This window comes from Aquarana catesbeiana, linkage group LG10 (assembly GCF_042186555.1).
Source record: "Aquarana catesbeiana isolate 2022-GZ linkage group LG10, ASM4218655v1, whole genome shotgun sequence".
NCBI lineage: Eukaryota > Metazoa > Chordata > Amphibia > Anura > Ranidae > Aquarana > Aquarana catesbeiana.
This window is the reverse complement of record NC_133333.1, coordinates 254,901,304-254,922,401: the sequence shown is the minus strand read 5'-3', so window position 1 is coordinate 254,922,401 and position 21,098 is coordinate 254,901,304. Positions and strand designations below refer to the sequence as shown.

Here is a 21,098-nt window from a genome sequence, read left to right as displayed (position 1 = left end):
TCGCAGTTTTTTTGTGTATGGGGCTGCTTGGCCTCAGAACAGTCAGGGTGGCCATGCTGACCCGTGTCAACAGCCAAAAGCACCTACAACAGTATGCATCAGAACTGGAGCACGGAACAATGGAAGAGGCTGGCCTGGTCTGAGGATTAAAGAATGGTTTGAGGAACACAATGATTTTAAAGTGTTGACTTGGCCTTCATATTCTCCAGATGTCAATCAAATTGAGCATCTATGGGAAGTGCTGGAAAAACAAGTCCAAACCATGGAGGCCCCACCTCCTAACTTACAGGACTTCACAACATGTACGATGGGCACGTGAGCATCAGAACTGAGCAATGGAAGAAGGTGGCCTGGTCTGATGAATTCAAGAATGGTTTGAAGAGCACAGCAAGTTTGAAGTGTGGACTTGGCCTCCATATTCTCCAGATGTCAATCCAGCCGAGCATCTGTAGGATGTGCTGAAAAAACAAGTCCAACCCATGGAGGTCCCACCTCCCTACTTACAGGACTTTACAACATCTACAATCAGCATGTGAGCATCAGAACTGGAGCACGGAGCAATGGAAGAAGGTGGCATGGTCTGATGTATCATGTTTTTTTCTTCATCTGGATGGCCGGGTGGGTCACTTACCTGGGTAAGAGATGGCACCAGGATGCAGTATGGGAAGAAGGCAAGCCAGCAGAAGCAGTGTGATGCCATTTGCAGTGTTCTGCTGGGAAACCTTGGCTCCTGCCATTCATGTGGATGTGACACGTACCACCTACCCATTATTGGTGACCAAGTACACCCCTTCATGGAAATGGCATTTCCTGATGGCAGTGGCCTCTTTCATCAGGATAATGTGCCCTGCCACACTGCAAAAATGGTTCAAGAATGGTTTGAGGAACACAAACATAGTTACATAGTTAGTCGGGTTGAAAAAAGACACAAGTCCATCCAGTTCAACCAATAAAAGGGAGTTCATGGTATTGACTTGTCCTCCAAATTCTCCAGATCTCATTCCAAATCTGGCATCTGTGGGATGTTCTGGAAAAACATGTCCGATCCATAAAAGGCCCCACCTCCCAACTTACAAGACTTAAAGGACCTGCTACTGACGGCTTGGTGCCAGATACCACAGCGTACCTTCAGAGGTCTACTGGAGTCCATGCCTGGGCGGGTTATGGTGGGTGGTCAAAACGTTATGGTTGATCGATGTAAATTCCGCTTTCAAATATGATGATTGGCTCCTGAAAAACAGGGGGCCAAATGGGCAACAGTGTGGATTTTCATCTGAATGCTGAACAGGCCAAGTTCAGACTGAAAAAAAAAAAACGATACCTGGTGCCACACATCCATGGAGTCCTATGGTGGTAAGAAAGACCACCTCAGCCTGGCGCCCACCCCCCCCGAGAGCTTAGTCATGGGAATCGTGATTCAGGAGACTGAACCTGGGTTTGGACCGAACCATTGGCTCATCCCTACCCAAAAGGGAAAGGAGGACAGGCATAATGGGGCCACCACAGTTTCTAATGGTGACCCTGGTTGGCACAGAGTTGTTACTTGTTTAATCTGTTTCTCAATTGATATTTCCAATACCAAAATGGCGGCTACCCCGAGATCCTCTCTGCTTCCAGGAACAGTTATTCACATTAGTTTTCCAGGAAAATACCTGACGCCACCCCGCCTATTCTTTGTATTCCGATAATTATAAAGGGGCCTGGAGCACCTCTCGAATGTCTTTGTACCTGTTCACAATAGCGACTGAGCAGATGAGAGCTCGGCAGGCCACGCTACAATAACCATAAATTCCTATCTGCATAATTAGGCGGCTTCTAACGAAACCCGCTGCTCCAATAATTCCGATCCGCCGTCATTATACTTTCATGAATAAATCACTCTCCTTCGCCTTCTGAATGGAGCGACGCCTGCTAGAACCCGGACGCTTCCCTGTACTGTAATTGTCCTCTTTGCATGATAAGCCGTGGAGTCTAATACAATCAGAGTGGAAGATACGAGTCTGATCCTGACACACGGACAAGTATTACCGCAATCAATTAATGTGCACGCACCACTGCGCGCAGCTAGCGACCCGGCTGAGAGGAGCTGTGTAAAGTGACATGGACTGACACAGTCTCTGAATGCAGACTGAGCGCGCCTGCTGTCCTGAGAGTTCGGCTGCAGTCTCACGATAGCGTTTTGTGAACGTGCGCAAAATTGCACGCATTTAAGAAAAATGTGCAAAAGAAGAGCGTCACGCTTGTGGTGCCATTAGTTGCTAGCGGCACCCCAAACGCAGCAAGCAGATGCACCGTTTTTCGTGCAACAAAACGCACAGGAAAAAAAGCTTGGAGCGCAAAAAAAAAAAAAAGCGCGAGTACTACTTGATGCATGTACAAAAAAGAAGCAAGAGCTACTTGATGCATGTACAAAAAAAGAAGCAAGAGCTACTTGATGCATGTACAAAAAAGAAGCAAGAGCTACTTGATGCATGTACAAAAGAAGGTGCAAGAGCTACTTGATGCATGTACAAAAAAGAAGCAAGAGCTACTTGATGCATGTACAAAAGAAGGTGCAAGAGCTACTTGATGCATGTACAAAAAAGAAGCAAGAGCTACTTGATGCATGTACAAAAGAGGGTGCAAGAGCGACTTGATGCACGTACAAAAATGGTGCAAAGGCTATTTAAAGTGGTGTTCCAGCCGAAATTATACTTTTTAAATAAAAATACCTCTATAATACACAAGCTTAATGTATTCTAGTAAAGTTAGTCTGTAAACTAAGGTCTGTTTTGTTTATAGCAGTAGTTTGTTATTTTATAAACTTACAGCAGGCCGTGGCCATCTTAAGTGTGGGCATCTGAAGCCAGACTGTATTTCTTCCTGGATCTCATCCTTGCAGATCTCACACATGCTCAGTGCAGCACAAGCAGTGTAATAGGTTTCAGGTCAGGTTTCCATAGCAACTGCAGTTTCAGAGGAAGTTGCCGCCCCTTCCCAGACGGCATTGCAAACAGGAAATGATGCGATGGGCCGCGGCCAGGGAGGAGGAAGTGAAAAATGAATACAGCAGATATACAGTAGGTACTGAGAACATTTTTTTAAAAAAAATATCCAATTTGTTTACAGTGCACAGTTTAGTGAGGGATGCTGAAGAGTTGTAAAAGTGGGTGGAACTCCACTTTAATGCATATACAAAAAAGGTGCAAGAGCTACTTGATGCATGTACAAAAATGGTGCAAGGTCTATTTAATGCATGTACAAAAGAAGCTGCAAGAGCTACTTGATGCATGTAGAAAAAAGGTGCAAGAGCTATATGATGCATGTACAAAAGAAGGTGCAAGAGCTACTTGATGCATGCAGAAAAAAAAAGGTGCAAGAGCTACTTGATGCACGTACAAAAAATGGATGCAAGAGCTATTTAATGTATATACAAAAAAGGTTCAAGAGCTACTTGATGCATCTATAAAAAAGGTGCAAGAGCTACTTGATGCATGTACAGAAGAAGATGCAAGAGCTACTTGATGCATGTACAAAAATGGTGCAAGAGCTATTTAATGCATGTACAAAAGAAGGTGCAAGAGCTACTTGATGCATGTAGAGAAAAAAGGCGCAAGAGCTACATGATCTTAAAGCATGTCCAAAAGAAGGTGCAAGAGTTACTTGATGCATGTACAAAAAAGGTGCAAGAGCTACCTGATACATCTATAAAAAAGGCGCAAGAGCTACTTGATGCACGTACAAAAAAAAGGTGCAAGAGCTATTTAATGTACAATATGTAGAAAAAGCCAACTTTTCTACAGAAAAAACGAAGTGGAGAATAAGAGATGTAGAGAAGTCAGCACCATGTATGACACGACAGTCACTTGGTAATATATGGGAGGATTGAATTCCCAACTTCCGACCAATCAGATTCTGAGCTGGGAGGAAATAATAATGTCTAATATTCTAGAAATTAAATCTGCTTTTTTTGGAGAAGATATTGGAGACATTTTTCTCTGCAGATGACAAGCGTGGAGGATGTGAACGTCTTATAGATATTTATATTCAAATGCTTTTTCTAGCAGAACACTGATGAGATTTGTAATTTTTTTTTTTTTTTTTTAAGGTTGATTCGTCCGACGCATTCCGGCTTTTACCGCTGGAATTCAGCGTATTTCTACACCCGTGATGATAATGCAGTATTGAGGAGGATACCTGTCACCAACACATATTATATACTTATTGATGATTTAATATATCAATAAATTGAAAGACAAAACACACATACAGTATATATACACATCGATCAGCCATAACATTATGACCACCCACCTAATGCCACCAAAACAGCCCTGACCCCTCCAGGCATGGGCACCACTAGACCTCTGAAGGTACGCCGTGGTATCACCAAGCCGTCAGTAGCAGATCCTTTAAGTCCTGTAAGTTTTGGAGGACGGGGCCTCCATGGATCGGACTTGTTTTTCCAGCACATCCCACAGATTCTCCATTGGATTGAGATCTGGAGAATTTGGAGACCGAGTCAAAACCTTAAACTCGTTGCGTTCCTCAAACCATTCTTACAGTGTGGCGGGGCACATTTTCCTGCTGAAAGAGGCCACTGCCATCAGGGAATACAGTTTCCATGAAGGGGTGCACTTGGTCCCCAACAATGTTTAGGTAGGTGGTCCGTGTCACATCCACATGAATGGGAGGAGCCAAGGTTTCCCAGCAGAACCTTGCCCAAAGCATCACACTGCCTCCGCCGGCTTATCTTTTTCCCATACTGCATCCTGGTGTCATCTCTTCCCCAGGTAAAGTGACGCACCCGACCATCCACGTGATGTAAAAGAAAATGTGATCCATCAGACCGGCCACCTTCTTCCATAGCTCGGTGGTCCAGTTCTGGTGCTCATGTGCCCATTGTAGGTACTTGTGTGGCTGTGGACATGGGCCAGCAAAGACAACCCTGACCAGTCTGCGGCTACACAGTCCCATACACAACAAACAGCCATGAACATTTTTTTCTGCTTTCAACACATCAACTTCAGGGACAACATGTTCACTTGCTGCCCAATATATCCCACCCCATTTCCAGATGTCATTGTAACCAGATAATCAATCTTATTCACTTTACCTGTCAGTGGTCATAATGTTATGTCTGCATTCGTTTTCTTTTTTAGGACTTTTTTCCCCTTTGAGTTTCACCTGGTCATCCTGCCAGTAAATCAGTTATTTTTCAACTTCCTTTACCTAACCCGAGCTGTCCAGCAAAAGTGGCAGTTTGAGGGTTGGGACGAACCCTTTACCACTGAGAAGGGTCCTTACTGATGATCAGCTTTTATTTATTCCTGTAAAACCTTTATCCCAAAAGGAACAACACTGTGTTTCTGTAACTTATTATAAAGTGTGAGCTGGAGCTTGGCTACAATTTGTTAGTGTATCTAAATCTGCTAATACATTTACCACTCCACTCCCCCCCCCCCCCAAGACTGACGATGCTGTTGTCCAAAAGGTGCCCCCTGTGCTTCTTCATCCAGAGTGCTGCTGCTGCCGTGTGGGGGGAGTAGCCCTCGGACCCAATCTAAGTATGGGATGTCTTAGTAGGCCCCCTGCTTCTTGTCTGATCACAATCAATTCTGCATGTTCTACCTCATTGACGTTTTACAGACAAATTTGCATAAAACAGACATCTACTCCTTAAGAAGCGAGCCGAGCTTGCGAAACGCGTCGAGTATACAGATGTACATGAATTTTCTTTTGCACTCCACTCCATATTACCATGTGTATGGCTGTTTACAACTTGCACTATGTTGTTTCAATGAGTTTACCATCATGTCTAATATATATATATATATATATATATATATATATATATTTTATTTTTACGCTAATAAATTTAGAGTTGTTTTCTTACTCAACTTACTCCATTTACTGGTTTTGACCATTATGATCACCTCATTTAAAGTCCCACAGGCGATTTTTGCTGTACTTCATCCAGAGTGGGGGGCGCTCTAATACAGGAGGTGTTTTACTGGCCAGATCTATATATATATATATATATATATATATTTTTTTTTTATATATATTTGAAGATAGATCATCATTTGAGTCCAGCTGTGTTTGATTATACTGATTGGACTTGATTAGGAAAGCCACACACCTGTCTATATAAGACCTTACAGCTCACAGTGCATGTCAGAGCAAATGAGAATCATGAGGTCAAAGGAACTGCCTGAAGAGCTCAGAGACAGAATTGTGGCAAGGCACAGATCTGGCCAAGGTTACAAAAAAAATTTCTGCTGCACTCAAGGTTCCTAAGAGCACACTGGCCTCCATAATCCTTAAATGGAAGACGTTTGGGACGACCAGAACCCTTCCTAGAGCTGGCCGTCCGGCCAAACTGAGCTATCGGGGGAGAAGAGCCTTGGTGAGAGAGGTAAAGAAGAACCCAAAGATCACTGTGGCTGAGCTCCAGAGATGCAGTCGGGAGATGGGAGAAAGTTGTAGAAAGTCAACCATCACTGCAGCCCTCCACCAGTCGGGGCTTTATGGCAAAGTGGCCCGACGGAAGCCTCTCCTCAGTGCAAGACACATGAAAGCCCGCATGGAGTTTGCTAAAAAACACCTGAAGGACTCCAAGATGGTGAGAAATAAGATTCTCTGGTCTGATGGGACCAAGATAGAACTTTTTGGCCTTAATTCTAAGCGGTATGTGTGGAGAAAACCAGGCACTGCTCATCCCCTGTCCAATACAGTCCCAACAGTGAAGCATGGTGGTGGCAGCATCATGCTGTGGGGGTGTTTTTCAGCTGCAGGGACAGGACGACTGGTTGCAATCGAGGGAAAGATGAATGCGGCCAAGTACAGGGATATCCTGGACGAAAACCTTCTCCAGAGTGCTCAGGACCTCAGACTGGGCCGAAGGTTTACCTTCCAACAAGACAATGACCCTCAGCACACAGCTAAAATAACGAAGGAGTGGCTTCACAACAACTCCGTGACTGTTCTTGATTGGTCCAGCCAGAGCCCTGACTTAAACCCAATTGAGCATCTCTGGAGAGACCTAAAAATGGCCGTCCACCAACGTTTACCATCCAACCTGACAGAACTGGAGAGGATCTGCAAGGAGGAATGGCAGAGGATCCCCAAATCCAGGTGTGAAAAACTTGTTGTATCTTTCCCAAAAAGACTCATCAAAAGGAGCTTCTACTAAATACTGAGCAAAGGGTCTGAATACTTAGGACCATGTGATATTTCAGTTTTTTTTTCTTTTTTAATAAATCTGCAAAAATGTCAACAATTCTGTGTTTTTCTGTCAATATGGGGGGCTGTGTGTACAACAATGAGGAAAAAGAAAAAAAAAAAAATATATATATATACACACACACACACACACACACACACACATATACATACACATATATATATAAAAAAGGTTTGTTAGAGAGCCTTAGTGAGCAAACAGCATCATGAAGGCCAAGGAACACACCAGACAGGTCAAGGATAAAGTTGTGGAGACGTATAAGGCAGGGTTAGGTTATAAAAAAAATCTCCCAAGCTTTGAACATCTCACGGAGCTTCAAAAATGGAAAGAGTATGGCACAACCGCAAACCTACCAAGACATGGCCGTCCACCTAAACTGACCGGCCGGGCAAGGAGAGCATTCATCAGAGAAGAGCCAAAAGGTCCATGGTAACTCTGGAGGAGCTGCAGAGATCCACAGCTCAGGTGGGAGAATCTGTCCACAGGACAACTATTAGTCGTGTTCTCCACAAATCTGCCCTTTATGGAAGAGTGACAAGAAGAAAGACATTGGTGAAAGAAAGTCATAAGAAGTCCTGTTTGTAGTTTGTGAGAAGCCATGTGGAGGACACAGCAAACATGTGGAAGAAGGTGATCTGGTCACATGAGACCAAAATTTAACTTTTTGGCCTAAAAGGAAAACACTATGTGTGGGGGAAAACTAACACTGCACATCACCCTGAACACACCATCCCTACTGTGAAACATGGTGGTGACAGCATCATGTGGTGGGGATGTTTTTCTTCAGCAGGGACAGGGAAGCTGGTCAGAGTTGATGGGAAGATGGATGGAGACAAATACAGGACAATCTTAGAAGAAAACCTAAAAAAAATAGTTTTTCAAGGCACTGTATGACATTGTTGCTTTGGGGGTCTAATACCTCTTTTAATGTTTCATTATTACTAATTATTTTTTATAACAAAATCATGCAATTTCTGCTTTTACTGTTGAACTTGAAATCTTTGAACTCGACAATACAAGCACACATGCACAGATCAGACGATACCGATACAGATCACTCACCTTTATTTTGTCTGTCTGAAGCAACAATAAAAAAAAAAGGATATACTGTATTATAATTAAAATCATCAATTCATAATCAATCAGTTTTTTTTTTTTTTAATTGATGGTTAAACGTGGTTAATTAGGGTGGAAATGGGGTGGTAGCTACAGACAGCGGCCCCCGAGAATACCCCTTAATCACAATAAATCATTTCAAAAACAGGAAAAAAGCTTAAAAAAAAAAAATTTACATTTTTTTTTTTTTTTTTGCTGTTCACTGATAATTTATGGGGATTTCATTTTTTAGGGAAGCCATGAGTTGGAGGTGATGGGGGTCAAAATGGGGTTTGTGGGGTAGAATCTGGGAGGCAGCCATTTACGGCCCCTCCAGGTACTCTCTTTTTTAGAGATATGTATCGCTTATACTCCCCCCCTTTTTTTTTCACGAGGGGACTGCTGGATGGAGAAGGTGGGTGGTCTTTCGAAGGTAGGGAGGAGGTAGACTGGAAAAGGTTGGGTATGTTTTGAATAGGTAAATCTATGTAGATTGTGGGGTATGTAAAATGCATTCTTATGTATATTACAGGAATACTACTGTTGATTTTAATTGTTTTCGTTTTGGCTTGTTTAATAAAAAAAATTAAAAAAGAGTTTAACACATAAACCGGCATACAGCTACAGTTGTGCTTATAAGTTTACATACCCTGGCAGAATTTACAATTTCTTGGCCATTTTTCAGAGAATATGACCGATAACACAAAAATATTTCTCTCACTCATGGTTAGTGTTTGGCTGAAGCCATTTATTATCAATCAACTGTGTTCACACTTTTTAAATCATTATCACAACAAAAACTACCCAAATGACCCTGATCAAAAGTTTCCTTTCCCCCGGTGATTTTGGCCTGATAACATGCACACAAGTTGACACAAAGAGGTTTGAATGGCTATTAAAGGTAACCATTCTCACCTGTGATCTGTTGGCTCGTAATTAGTGTGTGTATAAAAGGTCAATGAGTTTCTGGACTCCTGACAGACCCTTGCATCTCTCATCCAGTGCTGCACTGACGTTTCTGGATTCTGAGCCATGGGAAGAGCAAAAGAATTGTCAAAGGATCTGCGGGAAAAGGTAGTTGAACTGTATAAAACAGGAAAGGGATATAAAAAGATATCCAAGGAATTGAGAATGCCAATCAGCAGTGTTCAAACTCTAATCAAGAAGTGCAAAATGAGGGGTTCTGTTGAAACCAAACCACGGTCAGGTAGACCAACTAAAATGAAAGCCACAACTGCCAGGAAAATTGTTCGGGATGCAAAGAAAACCCCACAAATAACTTCAGGTGAAATACAGGACTCTCTGAAAACATGTGGTGTGGCTGTTTCAAGATGCACAATAAGGAGGCACTTGAAGAAAGATGGGCTGCATGGTCAAGTCGCCAGAAGAAAGCCATTACTACGCAAATGCCACAAAGTGTCCCACTTACAATACGCCAAACAGCACAGAGACAAGCCTCAAACCTTCTGGCACAAAGTCATTTGGAGTGATGAGACCAAAATTGAGCTTTTTGGCCACAACCATAAACACTACATTTGGAGAGGAGTCAACAAGGACTATGATGAAAGGTCCACCATCCCTACTGTGAAACACGGAGGTGGATCGCTGATGTTTTGGGGATGTGTGAGCTACAAAGGCACAAGAAATTTGGTCAAAATTGATGGCAAGATGAAGGCAGTATGTTATCAAAAAATACTGGAGGAACATTTGCATTCATCAGCCAGGAAGCTGCGCATGGGACATATGGGACATTCCAACATGACAATAATCCAAAACACAAGGCCAGGTAGACCTCTCATTGGCTACAGCAGAATAAAGTGAAGGTTCTGGAGTGGCCATCTCAGTCTCCTGACCTCAATATCATTGAGCCACTCTGGGGAGATCTCAAATGTGCCATTCATACAAGACAGCCCAAGAATTTACAGGAACTGGAGGATTTTTACCAAGAGGAATGGACAGCTTTACCATCTGAGAAGATAAAGAGCCTCATCCACAAATACCACAAAAGACTTCAAGCTGTCATTGATGTTAAAGGGGGCAATACATGGTATTAAGAACTGGGGTATGTAAACTTTTGATCAGGGTCATTTGGGTAGTTTCTGTTGTCATTATGATTTAAAAAGAGTAAACACAGATGATTGATAATAAATGGCTTCAGCCAAACACTAACCATGAGTGAAAGGAAAGTTTTCGTGTTATCATTCATATTCTCTGAAAAATGGCCAAGAAATCATAAATTCTGCCAGGGTATGTAAACTTATGAGCACAACTATATTTCTATGGTGGGTGGTCGCCATCCCGGAATGTATAATATACAGCCCCAATGAGTCGTGTGAAGGAGATTTTATGACATTGTAACGATTATAACGATGGAAACGTCTCCGGAATATTAAGGTCCCTTTCCCCATCACGAGACCTGCGGACCCGCTGACCTCGCTCACCGCGCTGTACAGGACTACAGAAGTAACCAATATTGTCAGATTGCCTCTCCATGTCAATCCCCCCCGGGAGCTGCAAAACCAATAAAATCTGGCGCCGGCTGTACGGGAGGATATGGTTACCAGAGAGATCTCCGAGGCACGAGGTAATAAAACGCTTTATTTGGAACATTCGGTCTGAGGCCCGCGGGTTCTGTTTACCGCCGTCTTTATGGAAAATAAACAAGGCTGAGCGTCCTGCAGGCGGGGGGGCTGTGTGCACGTGCGTTTCGCTTTACATTGCAGAGTTTTATTTGTGGAAAATTGCGTTCCTTCTGCTGCTTTAAAGTGGAAACTGTAAACTTGGGGGGCAGCTTGTATGAAAAATTAAACAAAGTAACAGAGTGCGCGGGAGAAAAACAACAGCAATAGCATGCATTCAGCCCAATAATCCCCTGAAACGCATCGGCTGCTTATGTTGTCCTGCTGAACAGATACCAATTTTGAAGGTATCGGGTCTCTCGGTTCATTGGTCTGGTGTTCTACATGGTTTCCAAACATTGGATCCCCTGGTACGAAATCCTTAATTTAAACCTATTCCTTCATAGCCAGAAAGGACATAAATCCACTCTGCGTGCACCAAATGCCTTTACAAACCCAGATATTACCTTGTAAAAGTAGCTGTGACATCATCACTGTGCTGTACACGGCCTGTGCAGAGAGCAAAGCTGTGGGAGGGGCCCAGTAGGCTCCACCCACTAAAGAAAATTACAAGAGGGGTGGAGACAAGACCAGTCCCCCCTGTACGAGGAGTAGGAGAGAAAGCAGAGCTTTGGGAGGGGCCAAGTAGGCTCCACCCACTACAATAAACTGCAGGAGGGGGGCGGAGACAAGACCAGTCCCCCTGCACAAGGAAAGAGAGCAAAGCTGTGGGAGGGGCATAGCAGGCTCCACCCACTACAGTGGACTGCAGGAGGGGGCGGAGACAAGACCAGTCCCCCTGCACAAGGAAAGAGCGCAAAGCTGTGGGAGGGGCCTAGCAGGCTCCACCCACTACAGTGGACTGCAGGAGGGGGCGGAGACAAGACCAGTCCCCCTGCACAAGGAGAGAGATCAGCAGTGAGCAGTCTTTATTACAGGAAGTCTCACACTGGATTACTGCACAGATCTGGAAGAAATACACAAAGATCTCCGAGATTCCAGAAGAAGACACATGACTATTTCTTCCAGTGTCTTCTGAAAAAAGAAAAAAAAAAAAAGGGTGGGGGGGGAATGGTCGAGGAAAAAAAAAGGAGGGGGGAAAAAAAAAAAAAAAAAAAGAAATTTGCCTTCAGTTATGCTTTAGCCACTTGAGTTTTAGGCTGTTTATAAATGGCCTGTAGACAGCAAGTGGTTAGATTAAACTTTATGTGTCCAGAGTTCAGCTCATTGTAAAATGATATATTCATTTTTTTGGAGAGCAGAAAATAAAGCAAAGAAAGAAAAAAAAAAAAAGAAGAAAAAAAAATACATAAAAAAAATAAAATAACTCAGTTACATTTTCCACTCTGAGATCAACAAACGAAAAAGAACAAAGATGTCTCGACACAACATTATCTGTCTGTGTACAAACCAAAGGAAATCATTTACCCCTTGTGAAATGTTGCTAGGCAACCGCTGCGCCACTGCCCAAACACCCCGGCCTGGCGCTCGACGTTTAAAGCAAACACAAAATCACAGACTGGGGAAAAGTATCTGCGGAAAAATCAGAACTTTCATTCAGAAGTGTTATCAACATAAAGTCGTTCTTCCGCCTCAAAATGTTTTTTTTTTTTTTCTTTTGGCTTCACATCTTCTCCCAGTTCCTTGAACGTGAACATCTCCGATAACAAGACCGCACGTGGCGCTACACTTGGATTCAACAACATTATGGAGGCGCCGGAAACTCATCCACAGAGTGTCAGGAAAAAAAAAAAGATAACACAAAACCTGACAACATTAAAATTGGTCTACTGAATTTGCTTCTTAACCAGTTATTGTCTACAATGTCTGTTCTACAGGAAGACAGAAGAAGTTGAAGAACAGCAACCCAATCCCTAAGCTGCCTCAGGGGCAACAGCCCCCCCCCCCCCCCCCCCCCCCGGGGCTGGGAACTCTCCTTCCTGGGGAAGGACCATCTCTCAGGGGGCTTCAGACAATTTCTTAGTTGCTCAGCCACCATCTGGGCACACCTCCCCCAGGGATTGGTTAGGCCTTTACAAATATTCAGGCTGGTTATTTCAATTCTTTTAGAGGCAGGGGGAAGCAATCAAACTCCCAACCTGTGAAACCCTGAACAGACCAAACTAAAGAATCTCTCATTCCTTAGATTAACGGAGGAGCCAAAACTAAAATTAACCTAGCATCCCAACTAGGAGGGTGCTACAACAGTAAAAAGACAGTTTGGTGTGGATCTGAAGAGCCAGCGCTGAGCTTTCATGTAAAAAAAAAAAAAAAAAAAAAAGATTCAGGCATCTCTACAGCCACCCGATTCACTACTAAGGGGCTTTGAAGGTGTGCTCCTTGCCAGCTGTGCCTCGGTAAATGGCTCCTACAGTGGGAGCAGGAGGTGATCAAGGAACATTCATCCCCTGATCCTCCTTCAACGAATGACCCGGGAAGTGATGGTTATTACGTCACTTCCGGGTTCACAGCTGTTATTCCCTGGCTACTGTAGCCAAGGATGCAGCTAATCAAGCACAACCTTGCTTTATTCTCTAGGTCTAGGGCCTCTTCTTTAACCACTTCAGCCCCGGAAGGATTTACCCCCCTTAATGCCCAGGCCGTTTTTTGCAATTTAACTGACAATTGCGCGGTGCTGTACCCAAACAAAATTGATGTCCTTTTTTCCCCTCCATAAATAGAGCTTTCTTTTGGTGGTATTTGATCACCTCTGCGGTTTATTTTTTTGCGCTATAAACAAAAAAAGACAGACAATTTTGGAAAAAAAAAAAAAAAATTATTTTTACTTTCTGCTATAATAAATATCCAAAACAAAAATATAAAAAAAAAAAAAAAAATTATTCATCAATTTAGGCTGATAATATGTATTCTTCTACATATTCTTTGTAAAAAAAATCCCAGTAAGCGCATATTGGTTGGTTTGCGCAAAAGTTATTGCGTCTACAAAACAGGGGATAGATTTAGGGACTTTTAATTTTTTTTTTTTTTTTTTTAATTCTTTTTGCTGGAAATGGCGGCAATCTGCAATTTTTAGCGGGACTGCGACATTGCGGCGGTCAAATCTGACACTGACACTTTTTGGGTACCAGTGACACTAATACAGTGATCAGTGCTAAAAAAATATGCACTGATCAATGTATAAATGTCACTGGCAGTGAGGGGTTAACACTAGGAGGCGATCAAAGGGGTTATCTGTGTTTCCTCAGTGTGTGGTCTAACTGTGTGGGGGATGGGCTCACTGGGACAATACAGAGATCGCTGTTCCTGATCACTAGGAACAGCCGATCTCAGTGTTTTCTCCTGTCAAAATGGGGATCCGCCTCGTTTACATAGGCAGATCCCTGTTCTGCCCCTCTATGGAGCGATCGTGGGTGGCTGGCGGACATCGACCCTCACACGCGTGCTCCCCTGGCATGCAGCGGGCGCGCACGCTCACCCACAGTATCTCACGCACGAAACGACGTACAGATACGTGGTTTCACGCAGATGGGCTGCCCTGCCGCAGTGAATGTGTGGTGGGCGGTCCGGAAGTGGCTAAGGCTCCCTTCACAACTGGCAAAGAAACGATCAGTCTATAATTTTAATGGTCGGTTTATTTTAACAGTGAGAGACAGAATAACAACAAAAATATCCAAAAAAACGCATTTCAAAAAAATTATAAATGGATTTGCATTTTAATGAGTGAAATAAGTATTTGATCTCCTATCAATCAGCAAGATTTCTGGCTCCCAGGTGTCTTCTATACAGGTAACGAGCTGAGATTAGGAGCACTCTCTCTCAAGGGGAGTGCTCCTAATCCCAGCTTGTTACTTTAATAAAAAAAAAAAAAAAAAAAAGACACCTGTCCACAGAAGCAATCAGATTCCAACCTCTCCACCATGGCCAAGACCAAAGAGCTGTCCAAGGATGTCGGGGACAAGATTGTAGACCTACACAAGACTGGAATGGGCTACAAGACCATCGCCAAGCAGCTTGGTGAGCGGGTGACAACAGTTGGTGGGATTATTCACAAATGGAAGAAACACAAAATAACGGTCGATCTCCCTCAGTCTGGGGCTCCATACAAGATCTCACCTCGTGGAGTTTCAATGATCATGAGAACGGTGAGGAATCAGCCCAGAACTACACAGGAGAATCTTGTCAATGATCTCAGCTGGGACCATAGTCACCAAGAAGTCAATCGGTAACACACTACACCGTGAAGGACTGAAATCCTGCAGAGCCCCGCAAGGTCCCCCTCAGGAAATCACATGTACAGGTCCGTCTGAAGTTCGCTAATGAACATCTGAATGATTCCGAGGAGAACTGGGGGAAAGTGTTGTGGTCAGATGAGAACAAAATTGAGCTCTTTGGCATCAACTCAACTCGCCGTGTTTGGAGGAGGAGAAATGTGGCCTATGAGCCCAAGAACACCATCCCCCACCGTCATACATGGAGGTGGAAACATGATGCTTTGGGGCTGTTTTTCTGCTAAGGGGACAGGACAACTTCACCGCATCAAAGGGAACGATGGATGGGGCCCCATGTACCATCAAATCTTGGGTGAGAACCTCCTTCCCTCAGCCAGGGCATTGAAAATAGGTCGTGGATGGGAATTCCAGCATGACAATGACCCAAAATACACGGCCAAGGCAACAAAGGAGTGGCTCAAGAAGAAGCACATTAAGGTCCTGGAGTGGCCTAGCCAGTCTCCAGAAGTTAACCCCATAGAAAATAAGTGGAGGGGGCTGAAGGTTTGAGTTACCAATCAGCCTGGAAACCTTAAAAGGGGTTGTAAAGGTAAAAATGTTTTCACCTTAATGCATTCTATGCATTAAGGTGAAAAAACTTTTGACAGTACCGCCACCCCCAGCCCCCCCGTTTTACTTACCTGACGCCTCGAATCTTCGCTGCTCGTCCTCGTCATCTTCATTGCAGCTCAGCCTGGTCGCTGATTGGCTGCAGTGGATGGATTGAAAGCAGCGCAGCCATTGGCTCGCGCTGCTGTCAATCACATCCGATGATGCGGCGCGCCGGGGGCGGGGCCGAGTGATACAGCGAGCGGCTATAGCCGCCGGCTGTATCACGCGAACGCGCCCGCAAGCATTCACCACCGTGCGAGGGAGCTCGCATTAAGGTGGTAAATGCTTGCGGGGAGGAGCTGAAACAGCCGCCGAGGGACCCCAGAAGAGCAGGTTCGGGGCCACTCTGTGCAGAACGAGCTGCACAGTGAAGGTAAGTATAACATGTTTGTTATTTAAAAAAAAAAAAAAAAAATACCTTTACAACCCCTTTAATGACTTGGAGAGGATCTGCAAAGAGGACAAAATCCCTCCTGAGATGTGTGCAAACCTGGAGGCCAACTCCAAGAAACGTCTGACCTCTGTGATTACCAACAAGGGTTTCTCCACCAACTACTAAGTCATGTTTTGTGAAGGAATCAAATACTTATTTTACTCATTAAAATGCAAATCAATTTATAATTTTTTTGAAATGCGTTTTTCTGGATATTTTTGTTGTTATTCCGTCTCTCACTGTTATAATAAACAGACCAATAAAATTATAGCCTGATCAATTCTTTGTCAGCGGGCAAACGTACAAAATCAGCAGCTGATCAAATACTTTTTCCCTCACTGTAGGTACTGTAAATATTTGCACCATTTAGGAGATATTTAGTGTATACTGCACCGATGACGTTGTCGGCGCACGCACTCTGAAGGAACGGCCGCCGGTGCAGTTTCTTCAGAGCCCTGTGCCATGACCGGCAGTTCCCATGCGCATGCGCAGGAGTGACGTCACGCGGCTCTGGCCAGTCACACAGCCGGAGTCCGCAGACCCGGAAGGGAAGACGGGCGAAGATGGATGAGGCCTCCAGCGGGGACAACAAGGGCTTTGTTTGCAAGTGTCACATAATGTGCTAGTATGTGATACATACTAGCATAATTTTGCATTTACTATGCAGGTAAGAAAATAAAAAAAAAAAAAAAGCAGACTTTACTTCCTCTTTAAAGTAAATAAAAAAAAGTTTAAAAAAATATATAAAATTTAATAAAAAAAAAAAAAAAAAAGTGATTAAAAACAAGTGTGTTAAAGCATCCCTATCCTCCCCATACATACCCCAATTGAGACGTGCCGCGTAGGGCGAGCACAAGTATCTAAACACTGAAGAATCTAAACTGATAACCTGTAAAAGCTTTTAAAGCGTCACCTATGAACAATTTTGGGTACCGTAATTTTTTTTTTATAATTTCACGGGCAGGCACAAATTTTAAGACTTGACATGTTGGGTATCTATTTACTCAACGCTCATCTCATCTTTTATATTTTATGTTAGCATTAAGATTCACTTTAGGCTACTTTTTTTAGTTTTTTGTTCCGTTTATGCGTTTAAAAAAAAAAAACAAAAAAAAAACGCATCACCATTAAATCCTATAGAACTCTGGTCAGTTGCAGGTTCGTTACGTTTTTTCAAAGTCTTGCAAACTGCATTTTTGGCGCCCCCAAAAAAAAATAAATGCACCATTGAAATGAATGGAAAATGCATAACAAATGCTGCAGAAACACATAAAAAAAAGCACCAAACGCACCAGCTGTTGATTTTTTTGGAATTGAATTTCAATTTATTAACAACATTTTATGGCTTTAATTGAATTACTTTAATAAATTGTATTATTTTCTTTGAACGTATTAAATTAAATCAAATATCAATATTATTGAGTTAATTTTTCAAATACATTTTATTTTATTAATAACAATTAATTAATTTTATTAATAGCATTTTATGGATTTAATTTAATTGCTTTAATACATTTTATTGATTAATTTAGGTTTATTAAATTAATCAAATTAATATCAATACATTGGATTTTATTTATTAATAACATTCTATGGATTTAACTTAATTTAATATATACATTTTTTTGTGGATAATCTATTTTTATTAAAATTTATTACATTTTATGGATTTCATTTATTACGTTAATAAATGTTATTAGTTAATTTATAGGTTTAGTTTATTAATGGATTTTATTGATTGAATGCATCCATTTATTGAATAAAAAAAATAAAAAAAACAGATAAAAACACTCCTGCATCCCCTCACCTGGGTTAATGACGGTAATGATGTTGTCACCATTTCTCAGTTTGGTTTCCAGACGCTCCAGTTTCTGATTTTCGTACCTCTTCTTCCCCTCCTCCTCTTTTCCTTCATTCTCGTACTGAAAATACAACAGATTTTTATTCTGAGCAAAATCCTACACTGGTATACTGCAGCCCTTACAGATCAACATGTCCGATAACTTTTTTTTTCCCTTTCAAAGTATTTATTGGAATCTTTCACAAAAACAAACCCCCCCCCCCAACATCAGAAAAAAGGGGAGGTGGGCGAGTCGCCAATCACTTATTGCACCACATCCCGTATATTGTAAATTGGATTCAAAGAGGTATTTGGGACTTTTTAGGGGCTTTACAAACCCGAAGTATATTAAAAATCCATAATTTATTTATAAACATGATTAAAAACTATTGGTGATATGTATGTGGTGATATTATGATATGTACTTGCTGATACAGTATCTGACAAAAGTAAGTACACCCCTCACATTTTTGTAAATCTTTTCTTCTATCTTTTCATGTGACAACACTGAAGAAATGACACTTTGCTACAATGTAAAGTAGTGAGTGTACAGCTTGTATAACAGTGTAAATTTGCTGTCCCCTCCAAATAACTCAACACACAGCCATTAATGTCTAAACCGCTGGCAACAAAAGTCAGTACACCCCTAAGTGAAAATGTCCAAATTGGGCCCAATTAGCCATTTTCCCCTCCCCGGTGTCATGTGACTCGTTAGTGTTACAAGGTCTCAGGTGTGAATGGGGAGCAGGTGTGTTAAAATTTGGTGTTATCGCTCTCACTCTCTCATACTGGTCACTGGAAGTTCAACATGGCACCTCATGGCAAAGAACTCTCTGAGGATCTGAAAAAAAGAATTGTTGCTCTACATAAAGATGGCCTAGGCTATAAGAAGTTTGCCAAGACTCTGAAACTGAGCTGCAGCACGGTGGCCAAGACCATACAGCGGTATAACAGGACAGGTTCCACTCAGAACAGGCCTCGCCATGGTCCACCAAAGAAGTTGAGGTCACGTGCTCAGCGTCATATCCAGAGGTTGTCTTTGGGAAATAGACGTATGAGTGCTGCCAGCATTGCTGCAGAGGTTGAATGGGTGGGGGGGGGTCAGCCTGTCAGTGCTCAGACCATACGCCGCACACTGCATCAAATTGGTCTGTGAAACATGACTGCCAGTTTCTTGTCCTTCTTGGGCACCCCCTCACTCTAGGCTCACGTTGCTCCCTTCCTCAACCTGGGAACCAACATCGGAGCCTTCAAATCACTGCGCATCCTCCTGCATCATGTACCCGACACTGTGGTCGAATAGATCTGGGGACTCCTCTGTGCATGATGGTGGGGCTACGGAAGGAGTGACTGTGGACAAGGAGTTGGTAGAATAGGCCGCTTTGGCAGCTGCGTTGGAAGGAAAACTACTCTGAGCCTGGGTGACAGAGGATGAGGACGATGAGGACGGCTTTGTTATCAACTCCACCAACTCTTCTGTGTGTTGTGGCTCAATAACAACGGCCAGCAGCAGAAAAAAAAAAAAAAAAAAAACACAAGCGTGCCTCACGGCCACCTGCAGAGGATGCACCGTGTCCACGACCAGCACTGTTGACTGTAGACACAGAGCCTGCTTGCCCTCTTTTAGTGGCCTGTGAGCGTCTGCCTCTCCTTGGTGGCCTTCCGGACATGATGTATATTTTGTTTTCCAACACCGCACTACACTGTATTAGATACTGTGTACACTGCCTGAAGTGTATTAGAAAGTGTACACCACCTGCACTGCATTGTGTACACCACCAGAAGTGTAATAGAAACTGTACACACTCTATTAGATACTGTGTACACCACCTGAAGTGTAATAGAAACTGTACACACTCTATTAGATACTGTGTACACCACCTGAAGTGTAATAGAAACTGTACACACTCTATTAGATACAGGGGGTCCCCGGGTTACAAACAAGTTAGGGACTGTAGGTTTGTTCTTAAGTTGAATCTGTTTGTAAGTCGGAACAGGTACATTTTTTAAGTGTAGCTCCAGCCAAAAAAAACTATTTTTAAGCTTTTTGGATAGCATAGGGAAGGGTTGACACCACTGTAACATTTGTTTTGCTGTCTGTGCCCCTGTTCAGAAGATTTCACCTCACTTTCTGTCCCAATGACAGTTGGATTTTGAAAATTTTGGGTTGTTGTGGAAACAAGGATTGGTGATAAAGCATCAGTGGAGGTACCTTTTCCCCATAATAGCTCTTACAGGAGTGAATTTCCCTTCCTAGGGGTAGATTTCCTCTCACTTCCTGTTGTCTCCTTCCGTTTGTAAGTAGGAGTCGTTTGTAAGTAGGATGTTTGTAACTAGGGGACCCCCTGTACTGTGTACACCACCTGAAGTGTAATAGAAACTGTACACACTCTATTAGATACTGTGTACTAGGGTTGTCCCGATACTAGTATCGGCATCGGTACCGATACCGAGCATTTGCCCGAGTACTTGTACTCGGGCAAATGCTCCGATGCTTCACCCGATACCTGGACAGTCAGGGTGATCAGTGCGGAGGGGGAGTTACAAGCACCAATCACCCTGTATAGATTTCAATAAAGCCTGACAGCCGTTTCTCCGCTCCCCCCTTTCAGCTGCTATAGTGAAATCTACACAGCGGTGATCAGTGCTTGTAACTGCCCCCAAAGTTGCATCGATCATCGCTGACTGTCCCTGTATCCTCCTCCAATCCCCCTCAATGTCCCCCTCCGTGCTGCTGTCCCCCTCCCTTCTCCTCCGTGCCCCCCTCCGTTCTGCTGTCCCCCTCCGTGTCCCCCTCTGTTCTGTCCCCCTACATTCTGCTCTCCTCCTCCGTTCTCCGTGTCCCCCTCCGTTCTGTTCCCCTCCCTTCTCCTCCGTGTCCCCCTCCGTTCTGTTCCCCTCCCTTCTCCTCCGTGTCCCCCTCCGTTCTGTTCCCCTCCCTTCTCCTCCGTGTCCCCCTCCGTTCTGTCCTCCTCTCTTCTCCTCCGTGTCCCCTTCTGTGCTGTTGTCCCCCTCCGTGTTGTTGTCCCCCTCCATTCTCCTCCTC

General features: G+C 43.3%; 1 protein-coding gene across 4 annotated transcripts in view; it reads right to left on the bottom strand.

Annotated features, from left to right (window-relative positions):
• ACOT7 (acyl-CoA thioesterase 7) overlaps nt 1–21,098 on the bottom strand; it is a 242,841-nt gene that overhangs the window by 108,554 nt on the left and 113,189 nt on the right. For 3 of the 4 annotated variants that reach the window (XM_073603660.1, XM_073603659.1, XM_073603657.1), the window contains exons 5-6: nt 18,020–18,134; nt 8,288–8,302 (exon numbers count right to left, since the gene is read on the bottom strand). In XM_073603660.1, coding sequence (XP_073459761.1) covers nt 8,288–8,302; nt 18,020–18,134 — 130 coding nt within the window. The remainder of the gene's footprint in view (nt 1–8,287; nt 8,303–18,019; nt 18,135–21,098) is intronic. The other variant, XM_073603658.1, reaches the window with a different exon arrangement.